The 15,809-nt window shown below is 42.3% G+C and overlaps 2 protein-coding genes across 8 annotated transcripts in view; one reads left to right on the top strand and one right to left on the bottom strand.

The window, feature by feature from the left end:
* Nucleotides 1-97: 97 nt before the first annotated feature.
* The window catches only part of pkd1l1 (polycystin 1 like 1, transient receptor potential channel interacting), a 31,644-nt gene continuing 15,932 nt past the window's right edge, over nucleotides 98-15,809 (bottom strand). For 3 of the 7 annotated variants that reach the window (XM_030397587.1, XM_030397588.1, XM_030397594.1), the window contains 31 exons: nucleotides 15,383-15,709; nucleotides 15,038-15,298; nucleotides 14,845-14,958; nucleotides 14,447-14,598; nucleotides 14,261-14,361; nucleotides 13,194-13,392; nucleotides 13,007-13,090; nucleotides 12,646-12,853; nucleotides 8,998-9,104; nucleotides 8,657-8,756; nucleotides 8,440-8,568; nucleotides 8,166-8,339; nucleotides 7,888-8,074; nucleotides 7,473-7,567; nucleotides 6,907-7,385; nucleotides 6,141-6,225; nucleotides 5,851-6,027; nucleotides 5,654-5,772; nucleotides 5,452-5,562; nucleotides 5,248-5,359; nucleotides 5,035-5,103; nucleotides 4,399-4,571; nucleotides 4,029-4,263; nucleotides 3,551-3,655; nucleotides 3,126-3,266; nucleotides 2,454-2,588; nucleotides 2,097-2,312; nucleotides 1,856-2,017; nucleotides 1,606-1,773; nucleotides 1,378-1,472; nucleotides 98-1,268 (listed from right to left, as the gene is read on the bottom strand). In XM_030397587.1, the coding sequence (XP_030253447.1) occupies nucleotides 902-1,268; nucleotides 1,378-1,472; nucleotides 1,606-1,773; nucleotides 1,856-2,017; nucleotides 2,097-2,312; nucleotides 2,454-2,588; nucleotides 3,126-3,266; nucleotides 3,551-3,655; nucleotides 4,029-4,263; nucleotides 4,399-4,571; nucleotides 5,035-5,103; nucleotides 5,248-5,359; nucleotides 5,452-5,562; nucleotides 5,654-5,772; nucleotides 5,851-6,027; nucleotides 6,141-6,225; nucleotides 6,907-7,385; nucleotides 7,473-7,567; nucleotides 7,888-8,074; nucleotides 8,166-8,339; nucleotides 8,440-8,568; nucleotides 8,657-8,756; nucleotides 8,998-9,104; nucleotides 12,646-12,853; nucleotides 13,007-13,090; nucleotides 13,194-13,392; nucleotides 14,261-14,361; nucleotides 14,447-14,598; nucleotides 14,845-14,958; nucleotides 15,038-15,298; nucleotides 15,383-15,709 (5,187 nt within the window). In that variant the 3' untranslated portion in view covers nucleotides 98-901. The remainder of the gene's footprint in view (nucleotides 1,269-1,377; nucleotides 1,473-1,605; nucleotides 1,774-1,855; nucleotides 2,018-2,096; nucleotides 2,313-2,453; nucleotides 2,589-3,125; nucleotides 3,267-3,550; nucleotides 3,656-4,028; nucleotides 4,264-4,398; nucleotides 4,572-5,034; nucleotides 5,104-5,247; nucleotides 5,360-5,451; nucleotides 5,563-5,653; nucleotides 5,773-5,850; nucleotides 6,028-6,140; nucleotides 6,226-6,906; nucleotides 7,386-7,472; nucleotides 7,568-7,887; nucleotides 8,075-8,165; nucleotides 8,340-8,439; nucleotides 8,569-8,656; nucleotides 8,757-8,997; nucleotides 9,105-12,645; nucleotides 12,854-13,006; nucleotides 13,091-13,193; nucleotides 13,393-14,260; nucleotides 14,362-14,446; nucleotides 14,599-14,844; nucleotides 14,959-15,037; nucleotides 15,299-15,382; nucleotides 15,710-15,809) is intronic. The other 4 variants (XM_030397590.1, XM_030397589.1, XM_030397593.1 and 1 more) reach the window with 4 other exon arrangements.
* Nucleotides 9,298-11,244, top strand: LOC115569602 (complement C1q subcomponent subunit B-like). Its single transcript, XM_030397606.1, has 4 exons — nucleotides 9,298-9,690; nucleotides 10,193-10,255; nucleotides 10,500-10,619; nucleotides 10,919-11,244. Exons 1-4 carry the CDS (start codon nucleotides 9,474-9,476, stop codon nucleotides 11,200-11,202), a joined length of 684 nt encoding a protein of 227 aa, XP_030253466.1. The 5' UTR covers nucleotides 9,298-9,473; the 3' UTR covers nucleotides 11,203-11,244.

Genomic DNA, 15,809 nt, shown 5'->3' with positions numbered 1-15,809 from the left:
TCAATTATACGTTGGAGGACGCTATTGGTTGCTTGTATTTATTGTTTCCCTCCCGGACTTGAAGGTTTGAATGTGTGCCAGCGGGTGACAAAGATCGCACGGGCTATAAAAGTTTTATTTTGTGATACATTACATGAGACAGTCCACCTTATATGAAGCACAAACAATGTACAGTCATCACAATCCAGTCTTTGCAGCCTCAGGGGACAGTGTCAAATATTTAGATAGCAAATAAAGCAATATCTTGTGGGTTTCTTTCCTGACAATACCCAAGGAGGACTGATTACAAGGTTTAATTATAACATAGAAATGAGAAACAATTACTTGTATTGTTTGCAGAGAAATAATGCATTACAAATGTTGATTAATCACAACACAAATAAATAAAAAGAACCATTTGAAGGTTAAGGATCCCATCAGTTTCCCATATTACCCAGGAGTCTCTTAAAGGGTAACTTCGGCCAATTTTGCACATTAAAGTGTGTTCGCAGGTATTTGGGAGAACTACTGCATACTGTAATTGAAAAACAGTTGTGTAAACCCTTCTGAGGCTCCAGAGGAAGCTGGACGTAATCTGATAAATTTGCTTCCAGTGATGTCACTCACTGGCTTAGATGCATTGTGGGTAATGTAGGCAACAGGTTAAGAAAGGGAAAAAGAATGTGTGGGATAAAAATGGTTATATCTGTTCTTCTGCTATATTGATTTGGATCACTTTTTTTGTCCATAATAGGGCCCCTCCCTGATTCCTTCTTGTACAAGGGTATAAAATACTTTTAACACACTTTTTTTAAATAACATTTTCCATTAATCAATTACAACTAGATATAAAGTTTTTTTTTATGAAGACAATGTTTGTAGTGTTCCATCCAGAACTGCATCTGTATAAAGATCCTAATGTTTATCTGGCTACACTCACGGGTTCCTCATGGACCAGAACTTCCACCACGACTTCCGTATGAGTGCCCTGACTTTTACTTAAAGAAGAGTTATTTGTTGTAGTCCGTTCGTCATCCTTCTTATCCAGAACAGCTTCTTTCCAATCCTTGATGAGTGATCCAGACTCTATAAGGGAGAGGCAGTTCTGTGCATCTGAATAAGACTGGAGCTCATCGTCTGTCGGGTTTTCCTCAGCTCTTGTTCGAGGTTGTTGTGAATTATCTGATGCCACAACAATGTCCAAGGAATTGTGTCCACTTTGGCATCTCTGCTGCTGCATCTCACTTTTGGCATCATCTCTGCTAACCGTCTCTGGCTCAAGCTTGGACCTATCATGCAGAGGAATTAAGGAATTCGTAGCATTTTAGCAATTTACATTGAATATTTTGCTTAAGAATGGTCTCATAGCCTAAGTAGTTGTTGCACAGTTCTTATTACCGGCTCAGGAGAGATGCAGATAGTGTTCCTCCATGACCACTGACATCTGTGAGGTCACTCTTCTTCTCTTCTGTCATTTGTGTTCTGATAAAGTCCTACAGCAGTCACAAAGTCACAATATCAACACCTTTTGTAAAAAAGAAAAAATGTATTGAGTGCAAAAGAATGTAGTGTTGGCATGTGTCTGTGTGTGGTTTCCTATGGATATTTGACATGAAGCCGACTCACCTGTGTGTCCAGGTTGGATGGCTCCTGTCTGGGCGAGATGATGCTGCTGTCCTCCTCCCTGTAGCGATGGGCTTTGTAAGGCAGAGTGTGGTGCAGACTGTTCGAGAGGGCGTTGAGTCTGAACAGGAGTTCATCCACTAAGCTTTCAAACTCCTCAAGGTAATACGTCTGAAAAAAACAAAAGGCGTGTGTCATTTACTTTTACGTAAAAAAGTGTATTGATATCTGCTGTTTTGAGCTTTTTCTTCACCTTCCCTTCCACGCGATTTTCAGTCCATGCTTTTCTTCGCTGCCCGGTGAAGTCGGACACCCTCTGTCTGATGTAGCTGACTAATTCTGCTGCGGTGCAGATGTTTTGCCTGCTTTGAGATCTCTTGGCACGTCTGATCAACGACGACACCGCAACTTTCACCTTTAAGAAAGACAAACAACTATTAGACACTCATCTACACTCTGACAAATTGTGAGGAACTTAAAAAAATACACAGTACCACTGCTGTCCAGGCCACAGTGAAGGACAGATGGAGAACTCCATGGTAAAGGAAATCACTCCAGGGGACGTGGAGGCCTCTGACAGCCCTGGGACTCCATCGGTGACAGAGCAGAGTCTGGAGGAAGCGGGGAAGTGAGCTGAAGGCCCCGGAGCTTTGTATGAACACCAGATTCCCCTCGCAACACAGCGCCACCATTAGTATAAAAGCTGAAACCTAGGACAGAAGACAGGAGAAACCACTTCAGACTTGACAGTAGTGCAGTACATTACCAAGGCCGCAGATGATCTGACAGTCAGGAAGAACCTCACGCTGCAGCACAAGTGACAGTCAGTCATGCTGTAAAATATGTTTTACCATTGGCCAGAAAAGGCTGGAGAGCGAGCGGGTGAGGAGTGTAGCAGAGGCAGCCAACGTCCTGTTAACCCTCAGCACGGTCGCACACTTCAGGGTGAGGAGGAAGAGCGTAACGCCCTGAAGAGTGCGAATATACTGCGGAAACAAAAGACATCTTAATCAATCCTTTGTCGACCGCTGCTGTCATCTTCAAAAGCCTCACTTGTGTATTTAAAGGAACAGTTCATCTATAAATGAAAATTCACTAATTATCTACTCATCCGATGGAAACTCAGATGAAGTCATAGTCCACGAAACATTTCTGGAGCTTAACGGCAAAACAGCTTTGCAGCATTCTCCTAAACAACTGAAGTAGATGGGGACTTGCTTTGAGATGTTTAAAAACAGCAGAAGAACAGCTGCAGAAATATTTTGTGGACTATGAAACTTCCACTGCCTTCTCATCAGCATTGGGGTGAGTAGAAAATGACCAAATTTTTATTTTTGGGTAAACTCATCCTTTAATAAGGGCACGTTTAAAAAACAAACAATAAACCTTTCATAAAGTGTGTCTTGCTTTATATTCCACATAAATGTGAGCAGGATGTGCAGTAAATGTGTTCTTGCAACATTAAATATCAGTTTTCCTGTCTCTCCTTGCCCTGCCTTCATTCGCCCCTTCCCTTCTCTCACTTGTTCCCAGGTAGCCAGGACGCCGACATCAACATGTCCTCTGTGATTGTGTCTCTGCAGCAGCTCCGCAACCTCCAAGATAATGACGGAGTGATAGATGTAATAAACATAGTAAACAAGGGTCACTGTCAGCAAACTGACCTGTAAAAGAGAGAGAAACGGGTAAATCATAATGAGGTACATTTCTGTTTCTGCTGTGTGCTTTGACCTTCACTAATTCACAGGTTTGTTAGTTTAAGAGCTACAGGTTACTTTGCCCTGTCGGCTCGGTCATTGTGATCTTGTTTGCTTTGGTGTGCGGCCGAGCGTGTGTTTGTGGCTTTGTAAGCTGTATGTTCCAGCGTTCAAGTCTTTCAGTCTGTTTTTGGAATTATTCATATTTTTGGTTGTGTGTTTGTGTGATCGTTCACACGTGGGACACTCACTTCCAGCCAGTTGCAGGGTTTCCTCCAGTATCCCATCAGCCCTTGCTGTCCGACAGTGTACATTTGATCCCATAGTTGCAGCACAGACAAGAGAAGGAAGATGAGCTGCAGGGAAGGAAGGAAAACACAAGGAAATTTAAAGGGACAGTTCACCCCAAACCCCTTAAAATCACATTTTCCTCTATCTACGTATCGTGCTATTTATCTATTTAGGTTGCTTTGGTGTGAGTTGTTGAGTTTTGGAGATATCAGGTGCAGAATGTCAAATATAATGGAACTAGATGGCACTCGATGGTACTCAAGAGAAGGTAAGCTTCTCTACGGGCGTTATGTCAAAATTCAGCAACTCACACCAAAACAATTTAGATGGATAGATAACACCAGAGACGAGTCGAAAACAAAATCCAGATGTATGATTGGCTTTATGATGCCGTTGAAGCTTGTTTTTTTGCAGATGAAAGGTGATGTCACAGTTTACCTGACACACCATAACAGTATAGTCCCACACAGCAGGGGCGCGATACACCCTAACTGACTGGACTTTGGCAGAGGGCAGCAGGACACCAGTGGGGCTCTGCTCAGAGAGCAAGGTCACACCGGTGAACAAGTTGGGTGCAGGGCTGAACAATGTGAACTGGACCTTCAGGGCCACCGTCCGTCTGCCCAGCCAGCCACCTGAATGCAGGAGCTTCAGTTTGGACGCAGCGTGGGACCTGCAGGAGAGCAGAACGACAACTGAACGATGGCGGTGTTGCAGACCATTGATCTGTCACCACAGGGATAAAATTTGAAAAACTCAGATATCATTTCCAATATATCATTTGTGTGTTAATCTGTGCACTTCTCACTTTGTGCGACTGAGGCCAACTGTAGCACCCGGTCTTAAGTAGCAGCCCAGGTGACCACATGTCTTTGGAGGCATTGCCGTGGGAACAAAGACACCGGATTGTGGGTGAGTGGATGTTCTGCTCCCGGACGAGAATAGGCGAAGACATTCTGGGAGAAGAGTCAAACTCGAGACCTGAGAATAAAAGGCAACTCCTTTAGTAACTGAGACATGATGGTAGCTTTAATAAAAGTACACTCTAAACCTGACACACTCATCAGTGCACTAATAGAGTATACTGTATGTGCTTACAGCCTGGGTCCACATTTGAGAAACAGCGCTCTCTACAGAGGGAGTTGGTGCAAAACACAGCAGTGAGTGAGAATATCATGTGACTGATTACTTGTATCCCTTAATTTTACAGGTGCTGAATTGTCATGGTAATTAGATGGTAATCACCAAGCAACATATTTGAAATATCTTCAAAATGATCTCAAATTACAATAAAAATATGTTGCTATTTTCCAACAAGCAGTAAATAATTATTGTCGTAACTGGTGGGGATGCTGGTAAAATTAGTAAGTTTAGGTTAAATAAGTACAAGTGGAATACTACATGCAAAAGCAGAGTACATGCAAAGTCTCCTTTCGTTGCTTACCTGGCCCTGAAATGGACTCGACACCTCCGCCTTCCACAGGATTGGCTCACCAATCAAGATGTGTGACTGCTGGATGACACCAAATTATTGAATTATGAAAGAGGTGAAGATGTTTGTTTGGTTCCATGATGATTACATATAAAATACAGTCATTTACAATTTTTTCAGTGGGTTACAGAGACACAATTTCATGTTGTCATTGTTGTAGCCTACCTCAGGTGCAGCTGATGCATTCCTGTACAGAGAATTAAGGAGACTGCTCTGTGCCCACTTCCACCACTCGTTGTGCGTTTGTATGGACATAAAGGCATTATCACGGCCTCTGCTGAAAGATAAAACATGACCTTAATTTGTGTTAATCAGAGAGCAACATGGACACACAGAGTAACAATGTGTGTGTGCGTGTGCAAACGTTACCTTACAAACTGTCTTCTGACAGCTTTGTTGAGGTGGTAATGGTCCGAGAACGAGCTGCCATAGTTTATACACACCATCAGGAGGAGCATGGAGCCACAGACAGACAAATCCCTGGATGACGAGAGAAAGAGCTGATTCCTGATACAGCTTTTAACCATATGCAGGCTGGTGCACACAAATAGATCAACACACGCAGATTTACCTGAGGGTTTTATGGAGAAGTGCCTCTCTTCTTTTCTTCCCACGAGCTACCCTCAGCTCTGCTGCAGTTGGCGGGCGCACGAGACGGAGGTACCGTGCTCGCTGACGAGCTCTGAGCAGCTGTCAGTCAGAGATAATAGACTTGATTTATTAGAGCAGAACAGAGAACAATAATATAGAAGAGGGTCTGGTTCTGACCTGTTTGAGGTATGAACATCTGTCCTGGGAAAAGAGAGTTGTCCCGTCTGGTTGATGAGCACCATCGTGTGTCCGCAGCTGTAGAGTGTCCGTCTCAAAATCTCTTATAGTGGAGAAACTATGAAAGTCTGCTCTCTTCCCGTACCATAAGGAGACAGTCACTGCCACTGTAATTATCTGCAAAACACAAAGAGAATGTTCTCAATGCAAGAGGGAATTCAAACTTATGTTTACAGAATATATTCCCATTTATCTGAATTACAGTTTACAAAATGCTGGTAGTAGATTACCACAGCCGGCTGGATGAGGAAGATGCAAGACATCAGGGAGAAGAGAAGAGAGTGTATCCACAGCAGAACTTTGCTGCTGCTGAACCTAACAGACACAGACACAGACACACACACACACACACACACACACACATAGATTTTGATTATAACACAGGTAGGACATTAATCAAGTTGACCTACCTGACATTACAAAATAAAATCAAAAATTCAGTTCTGGCCCTCTAGTACAGAAAACTTTGTGCACCCCGACTATAAATCATAATCCACTAGGGCTGCAGCTAAAACATATTCTCATCCTTGATTAAAAAGGTACAACAAGGAGAAAAACAGTTGATTGGTGAGTGCCACTCCCAGGTTGTGGTATTTGACGATCCGAAAATGAAACTCAACAGTCAACTATTTTTCATACTGCACTTTTAATCTGTGGATTATTTTCTCCTTCAACAGATTAATCGTTTCATCTACGAAACATCAAAAACATTTTGAGAAATGCAAATCACAGTTTCCTTGAGCCCAAAGTGACGCATTGAAATTGCTTCCTTTGTTGGACCCACAATCCAAAACCGAAAGATTCTTCATTTATATCATAAATGACAAAGAAAAGCAACAAATCCAACATTCAAGATGCTGGAACTAGCAAGTGTTTGACATTTTTGCTTGGAAAATGCCAATTTAAACGATTAATTTTCTTTCAATAGACTTATCAGACCAGCTTTATAATTCACGTTATCCCTTATTAATCACCCATTTATCACATATCTCCTACCTTGTTCCCAACACAGCAGAGAGCAGCAGGCAGCAGAGGGACAACAGCAGACACAGTGTCCAGGCCAAATAGTGACACCACTGAGAGACTGGTCTGAGTCCTCTCCTTTTCAGCCTGTCGGCGATGTGATGACTACTGCTGTGGCAGGGCCACGCTGCCTGGTGATGCCTGCCCTCATTCCTTTTTCCTTGAGGATCTCCCTTCTTCTGAACTGCCTGACCTCCTTCCCTTGTACCAGACAAAAAAGCCTTCTGGGCTCCATAAAAGCTGCTGCGTTCACTCAAAATACCAGACTCTTTTCCCTCAGGTGCTTGGTGGACATTGTTGCCCTCGGTAATCAGCAGGAAACTTTGAAGTGCTCGTCCCGTATTGTCCTCAACTGCCTCCTTTCTCACGATCACATCTGTTTGGATTACAGGTTCGTTATCTGTGTTTTTATTATCCACTATCGTAGCAGACGCTGGAAGCATGTCCGTGCCCTACAACACAAGACGAGGGGTCAGAAAGGGATTTAAAAAATGATGTGGAGAAAAAGAAAAAGAGAAGACTGATGCTCGTAGTAAAACCTGGTATTTCTTCCTCCAGGTGTCCTGTGCCCACTGCTGCAGACCACTCCAAGAGAGATGTGGCTCAGATGTACTGTCAGAGACTGAAAGGGCATCTGTGAGGACACACAGCAAGGATGGAATGAGGAGAAACTGAAAGGGAGGTGGGGAGACAAAGAAAGAAATACTTTTTTCCAAAGGCAAAAGAAACGAAAGCAGCTGCAATCACAGATGCAGAACTTAAATTTGTACAGTACCTGAGCAAATATACTTAGTTACATTTCATCACTGTTTGTTTGTTTTGTTTTCTTTTTTATATATACATATTTCCATTACAATCCCTGTTTTGTAGTGCAATTATTCAGTTATTGCTGGTTACATTGAAATCCAATTGAAAAAGTAAAAAAAAAAAAAACTACTTAAGTAGAAACTTCACCTTCGAGTGACGCCTTTTCAGTCTTCCTGCCCGTCACTTGTTGGACTCCTGACCGCGTCAACTCGACATCACGCAGTCGAAACAGGAAGGATATAACTCCTGCAGCAGGCAACACTGCCAACACACTTAATACTCCTGCTCTCACGGAAACAGCTGACACATCAGTAAAACCCAACTCAAATGGCAACTGCAAGCAAGAGATAAGGAACAACATAATAATAATGATGGCAAACGCGTTTCGGAGCTGCCCTGATTCGCAACAGGTTTCATAAACCCACCTGATCATCCATCTGTGATACGATGGCTGCGTTGACACATGCGTACCCCAACAGGAGCAGCAGGTTCACGCTAAGTCTTTGAGTGTGTGTGAATGAGTGATGGCCGGGGCAGCTGAGCAAAGGTATCCAGCTGTGGTGGTCGGCCAAGTAGTCAGAAAGCTTGAGACGCAACATCTGCAAGGCGGAGACCCAGGGTCACATGGGAGTAGAAATAAAGAAGTGTTTTTTTTTTTTTACAGATCATGGAGTTTATACATCTGTGCGAAAGGTCTACCTTAGCGAAGCCTATTCCCCGAGTGCAAACTCGCAGCCTTCTCTCCACCTGGCCATCGCCTTTGACCACAGCCAACCAGCACCGACCGACAAAGAGCCACGCACGTCCCTTCACATGCCCTCTGCTCACCTGGAGACAAACAAATCATCTTGATGGTTAAAGTGAAAGTCCAAGCACAGAAGAAACAGCACATTAACACTGAATAGATAGACTTTACCTCAGATACCTCTACATAATTGAGGTACCAGTCTGGGGAGGGTCCAGAGTTGTCATGCCAGATGTGGACCCCCCACACTGGGCCCAGGCTGTCTGCTGCACTGTGGTGTCAGAGACAGAGAACCCATGGAAATATTCAATGCCACAAATTGCATCTTTTAAAGTTCAAAAAACACATTATGTTCATAATCCCTTCCATGTCTTGATCATGTCTTAAATCTACAGCAAGGATAATGTAGTGTTGTATTAAAGTGTAACATTCTGATTATTTTCTGAAAAAAAAAATGAACACCTTATTCCTTATCTGTTTGAGGGGGAACATTTGAAGATATTGAATTTTACCTGAATATAAAGGTGTCTTGAGAGTTCCTCCGGAACAGAGTGCATCCTGGGACTTGTAGTTCTTTTGTCAGCGAGACCCTGTCGTTACCATTCAGCACTATGTAAACCTGGCAAAACACGTGGAGATGGTTTCCAAAACACATTAATCCTAGATTTTATTGGCTTTTATGAAGATAGCAACCAGAACCCTTCTCTATATTTAAACCACTAATTTCATTCTGAAAGTAAACATTGTAGATTCTTTACTTGTGTGTATTTAAAGTGCATAATTCAAACTCCTCATCATTCTTTTTGTTTTTTTTCTTTAGCATCAGCTCTGTGTTCAAGGATGCTTGGGGTTATTTTTGAATTTGTTATCAAAGACATCTGTTTAGTTCTCATACAGCTCTTGGGTGACCTGTTTGCCGTCTACATAAAGACGGGTGCCTCATGAGACGTGTCAGACTGCATCTCGCCGACTAAGCAGTTGATACTTCATGATGAGAAGAGCCGCAGTTGTTCTGGCACTGCTGCTCTGTCTGCAGTGGACGTGGGCTCAGACAGATGGCGAGAACAAGAATGCAGAGGTTCTGTTTGAGAGTCGGAGCGCCGAAGCAACCCCTGATCAGAGCCGGACCAACGTCACCCCTGACATCTGGGCCAAGCTGAAGGAGCTGAGACACAAGATGGAGAAGCTGGAGCAAGAAAATGCAGGTGCTGCCCAGATTCATGTGACGTTTATTACTGGCATCAATTACTTTAGAGAGTTATCTATTGCTTCATTTTTTGTTTTGTGTGAATACAATTCATGCATGGGATTATTTCTCTTTTTCAAGCTCCAGAGTAAATGTGTGTATACTGTGTTTGTCTACTGGAATTAAGGTCTCAAAGTATACTTAACAGTAAAAAGAAGGGAGAACATATGTAAGCTTCAAAATCTAAATGTCAGATTTGTTATTATGCTGTGTATTAGCAAATACGATATACTAAATGAGACTAAGATAAAGGTTCATAATTAACATTTTTGTTTTTGCAGTACTGGAGGTCAGATTGAGGACAGAAGCCTTGATCTTAAATGACAAAAGACTCAGCTGAAACATTTTCATTTGAATGACTGTATGTGGTTGCTGATCATTTATCCTACCCACTGATTTCTCACTGTCCAAACTGACACAATAATTCGACTTGACTTTAAAAAGTTTAATGTGTTCAACAGCTTTAAAGGCCAAGATGAGCTCCAGTGTAAATGAAGTGGAGGAGATGAAGAGAGTGACTGCAGGTATGCTAAATAAGCCAAATTAAAAGTCAAAATGTCAGATCGTGTTAGTAGTTAGAATGGAACTAGGTTAAGTAAGTACAGCAGGATGCAGTCTAATATCAACGTCAAGGACTACGGCTATAAAATTAAGCAGAAGTGATGTTGCTTAGCTGTTACCGATTCTACTGGAATTCAAAGTCTCGGTCACATTTGTTCATAAACTCATCAGTAACGTTTCCTCTGTGTGCGTATTGAATATCCACAGACCCTACGAAGGTGGCGTTCACAGCAAGTCTAGCTATAGATGTTGGACCTGGTACTGATGCCACACTTAGATTCCTTAGAGTCCTCACTAATATCGGCCAAGCCTACAACCCAGATACAGGTAATCACCTTTACAAATGTACATAAAAGTTTTTTTTTGTTTTTTTACAGAGGGTGAGTTGTGATCGTATTAAGCTTTTGGTGGTACTATCGTTGATAAAGTAGTTAAACAAATACCCTCTCGTTTTGCTTCAGTGACACTAATTTGCAGTATCGATCTGTTAATAAACCCAAGCCAGAGAGATTAATTCAATGGCAACAAAAGCGTCAAGAGACAAACTCCCTTTAAACAAAGGGGGGAGGTCACGCAACAGTGAAACAAAGACAGTTTTAACGTGCTGATTTTCTCGCCTGCCACAGGTATCTTCACAGCCCCGGTCAGTGGAGCCTACTACTTCAGATTCACCCTGTGGAACCGTCGTACAGAATCTCACGTTGGTGCTTCTCTCCATCACAATCACAAGAGCATGATGAACAATTCAGATTTCAATGATTATATTGCCTATGTCTCTCTGTCTAATGGAATAGTTCTTCATCTAGAGGAAGGGGATGAGGTCTCCATGACTATAGATTCACAGTACAGTATTTCGGATACTGGAGATAATCGTACCACTTTTAGTGGTTTTCTACTTTTTCCCCTGTGAGTGCGGCTGTTAAAATATAAACGCATTTAAAAAAACAAATAACTTTGTGTGTTTTATTGTCTGGTTTGAGGAACAAATAGAATATTAAAATACAACATCTGCTCATTTTATCTGAAAAAAAAGGTACATTTCACTGTTAAAAACAGTATGATCTACAGTACCTGCAATAGAACATATTACTCTATTGATCCATTTATTGTAAGCATACTACTACAAGTAAGGGATGATGCCAGATGAGGTCATCATAATCAGGAATAAATGGACGGCGTGGAGGCCAGAAATAAATTCCTGGTAATGGACAACTCGAAGGCCATTCATAAATATTTTCATGCATTTTGCGATCCAAAGTTTTTTCACACAACATAACTCCATTTACCCAGAAACACTTGAGGGTCTGACTTATAGCTGAAACACCTTTAGCAAAAAGTAGTTTATTCAAGTGTACAACAAGTATACTTATTTTATACTAAAACTGAGGCAGTATACTTGAAGTGTACTTTTTATATACTATATTTTATATACTTAAGAAAAGTATAGTGAAGTATACTTGGCTTATACTGAAAAGTATAAAGAATAGTCTAAGACTAAGTACATTAATACTTAGACTTACACTTATACTTTAATACTTAAGCTTATACTTGTACTTTAGTATACTGTAATGCCCCTTGTGGACTTTTGGGTATTCTGTTGTTGTTGGTGTAATTATGGTTCGTGAATGTGGTTGTGAATAAGATGATGTGCAAGACGGTTGCAGGTTAATTCACATCCTTGTTCTGTGGTCAAATTGTGTCAAGTTAACAAAGATGATAAAAATGTTGGCACCGTGAGTGAAGGGGTTTTTTTCCGGGAGAGACTTCCCGTCTGTTAATCTGTTGGTGTGTGTGGTAATAAATGGCAAATTTCTGGCGAGAACTTGCCAAATTAAAAGCACTAATACTTAGTATATCTTGATGTAAGTACAGATTAAGGTCAAGTCATTGACTTGTGATTACATTTAAATTAACAGAATAAAAATGTTTTTCACTACACACATTTTGCATTGAGGTATTACCCCTGTTATAAACTTATATGGTAAACTAAAATGTGGAGTAGAAGTATATACTTAGTACACTAGTAGTATATAGATGAGTGTACTTGTTGTATACTTGAAAGTGTACTTCTGTAAATTCAAAATGACCTTATAAAGTATACTTAAAGTATACTTTTATAAACTTAAAATGTTCCAATTTAGTCCGAAGAAGTATTAAATTAGTATACTTTCTAGTACGCTACAAGTACACGGTCCATAGTATACTTGCTATACTTATACTTATACTCAAGCATACTTAAATAAAATGAACTTCAAGAATACTACTTTTTGCTAAGGGCAGTCTTTAACATCCAAAAAGGGTCCCGTGTCACGAAAATATTTGACGGGTTTAAAGGAACAGAAAATGACGTCACCTTTGCGCTCATACAGGCTGCAGAGCAGGGACCAGTGTGGACAGTCACAGCATAGAGAAAAGGGTCACACTGGGAGTTGTCAGAAAGGTAGTGGACTCTCCGATTAGCCTTGGAGATGACATCCGCCTTCTTGCACGCCACCAACCCCGGGATGAACAGGCACACACACAGCACCAGCACACCCAGCACTGTCAGATCACTGGTCACACTGGGATGACAGAGAGGGAGAGAGGGAGGAGCTGGAGGACATCTTCAAACTTTTTCACTCTTGGAAACTGATCACTATGACGCTGATTATCACACTGTCTTCGTTGTATTGTTTTCTCTGGTTAAATGTATTTCAGTCTCAGGATGAGGTCACCTTAGGAACGGGTCCAGATCGGTTGCGTCATGGCTGCTGTGGATCCGGTGCTGCACCACAGTCAGCGGCCTCAACTGGTGACAACTGAGACAAACAAGAAAAGAGCGATTCAGCTGTGTGAATCTTCAACTTGTACAGTTGCTTCTTGCATGTGCGTGAGTGTTTGTGTGTTTAGTCCACGGTTTACCTGCAGCTGACAGCAGTGGTCATGTCTGCTGGCTGTGTCCTGCAGCCGTGGTGTGTCCAGGCCCCCTGGTGGTTGTCCCAGGACAAACACAAGCTGCTCTCCACTGTGAGAGTGTAGCTCACCTCTTCACTCAGGTGCTTGTGTCTGGGGGCTTTCCCCAAATCAGCATTCAGCAAGGCCAGGTGAGCCACCCCTGCAGCTATCATTTATATGCTTTAGTTACTCCAGAACCGAAAGTTTCAAAACACGCTAATAGGCCTACTGTCAGACAATAATAACAAGTGAGGATTGTCTTGGTGACATTAGAAGGTTGTCAGATGGTGACAAAAACTCATAATCTCTGGTGTGATCACAACTGGTTTTCTCTCTTATCATTTCCTGTCACCAAAACACAGAAAATAGGCTTTTGACATTTGGATTATAGCCATGATAGGTATTTTTAACATGATACCTCTTTGATAATGTAAACATAACTTCACAATTGCAAGAGTGGCTATTTGTCTACTTGACATACTGCTGATACATACTGATATATGTGGTCAGACCCGAGCGCAGGCGTTAATGATAGCAATATAAAAATAGCAGTCTTTTGCGCTGATGGTCTGCTTTGCTGTTACAGGTCATTTACGAGAGGAATCACGAGACAGAAACACTAAAAAGTTCCTTGTAATCACTTTAAATATTCAAAATGACCTCAATGTCTTGTTGTGCGTGCTGTTATTTAAATGAAGGCACACATGCCTCTGCGCCTCTATGCGCCTGTTTACAATCATTTACATAATATGTTAAGAAAATAAATGTATTACTGGGTGCACCTTGATTATGTGCTGGTGCACCTGAATGAAAAAAATACTCTAGACTCCTGCTGACTTAAACTCTCTACATGATTTATATGAATGGACTAAATTTCTGCAAAGTAAGTTACACATTCTGTATAAATATTGTTTTCAAAAAGGTGAGGTTGATTAAAGTGCTGCATACTTTATATAATGATCAGGAATATGAAACACAGGGAGACCGGGAGGGAGAACGAGGGACAGAGCTTAAACACCGGGGACATTTCTTACCACTGAGGTAGGATGAGGGCAGGGTGAACTGTGTGGTGTTACTCTCCCAGCGGTGAGTCCTGTGCAGGTGGTGCATGCTGGGAGTCGGCCTCTCAAACATCCTGCCACAACAGAGACTCATGGTTTGTTTTTGTTTTTACTCAAAGGCTAATTTAAAAAAGATGATGATGGCAGCTGCAAGTCTACCTGAAGAGCAGCAGGATGGGAAATGGCTTGCTGAGTGGCGGGGTGAACGCCACACTCAGCTGGATGACCTGCTGCAAGTGCTCCTGGGTAATGTTGAAGCTGTGGTAGTTGACCCCGCAGCGCTGGAGGACGTACTCATGCACAGAGCTCTTCTGCAGAATGGATGTGAACACGTGGTTATCTACAACCGTTAACAAAGCTTTAAAACATCACATCTCCCGTGTACATTCCTGCCGGGTTGTTCAACAGTGAAGACACCAACTCCCATGATCCCACGCTACTTCACCACGTCTGCAAACTACCAACTGTGCTTTTTGCACTGTGCTTTACTGTAGTGACTTATTACAAATGGAGTCAACGCGTGCAGAGCAACAGGAAAAGAAGAGACAGCGACGTACGTTTCTTGCCGGTTGTTGTATCTCAACGTTTATCGGCTGCACGAGGGAGCGAACAGAGATCTTCCTCCTCGTGCTGCATTCGTACAGACTCAGGTCGATCACCGGTCCGCTCAGCTGGAAATCAGCAGAAGAAAAATTAGAGCAATGCCTTAGCCTTTTAATAAATATGTTCATCACATCTCGCCAGACTCACCCTTCTTGGATAGTGGGCCCAGGTGTAAGGGCTGTGCGTGAGCTCGGTCAGCATGCTGAGAACACACGGTGGTCGATGCCATCTGCTCTCAATCTCTCCATTGTGACGACCAAACAGATGCTGGATCAGGGAGGCAGGCATGTAGAAGGCGGCTGAGCCACTGCTGATGACCGTGGAGGTTTGGTTTTGGTATTCGGCGTATAAGGCGATAAAACCGGTGTTGACTCTGTGTTCCCGGGCCTTATGGAACATGATGTATTTCTGGAAAAAAACGAGAATTAATAGTAGAGATAAATGGAGGCAACATGTTCATTCATAAGTAAGAACATATTTGTTTTCTCTCACCAGCATCATGTCTGAAGCGGTCTGCAGAGTATCACCTACAAGCTGCACCACCTGCTTTGAAATCGATCCTCCCTTCCTGATGTAAACACCACTGTTTTCCTCACTTGAGTCTGATTCTAATGGCAGTTTAACATCAGCACTGTTGGACATTTCCGGTGTGAAGTCATCATATCTGACAGCAGCTTGTAGGCTATTCGAGAGCAGCACGATCAGGGTATGGAGCGTCTTCTCGTCCAGATAGTACCACACTGGAGCGCCGGACTCTGAAATTCCGTCCGAGATGGCCTGAACATGAAGTGTCACCTGTCTCGCACTTGCAAATGTCACCTAAATGGGATCAAGCAAATGTGAGAAACAATTTTCATCTTTCAGCTTGAACCTGTCGGCGTCTATATCGAAGAAAGTGCATAAAAGGAGACAATCTTCC

This window comes from Sparus aurata, chromosome 19 (assembly GCF_900880675.1).
Source record: "Sparus aurata chromosome 19, fSpaAur1.1, whole genome shotgun sequence".
Classification (NCBI taxonomy): domain Eukaryota; kingdom Metazoa; phylum Chordata; class Actinopteri; order Spariformes; family Sparidae; genus Sparus; species Sparus aurata.
The sequence above is the reverse complement of the archived record's forward strand: the minus strand, read 5'-3'. Positions and strand labels throughout refer to the sequence as shown.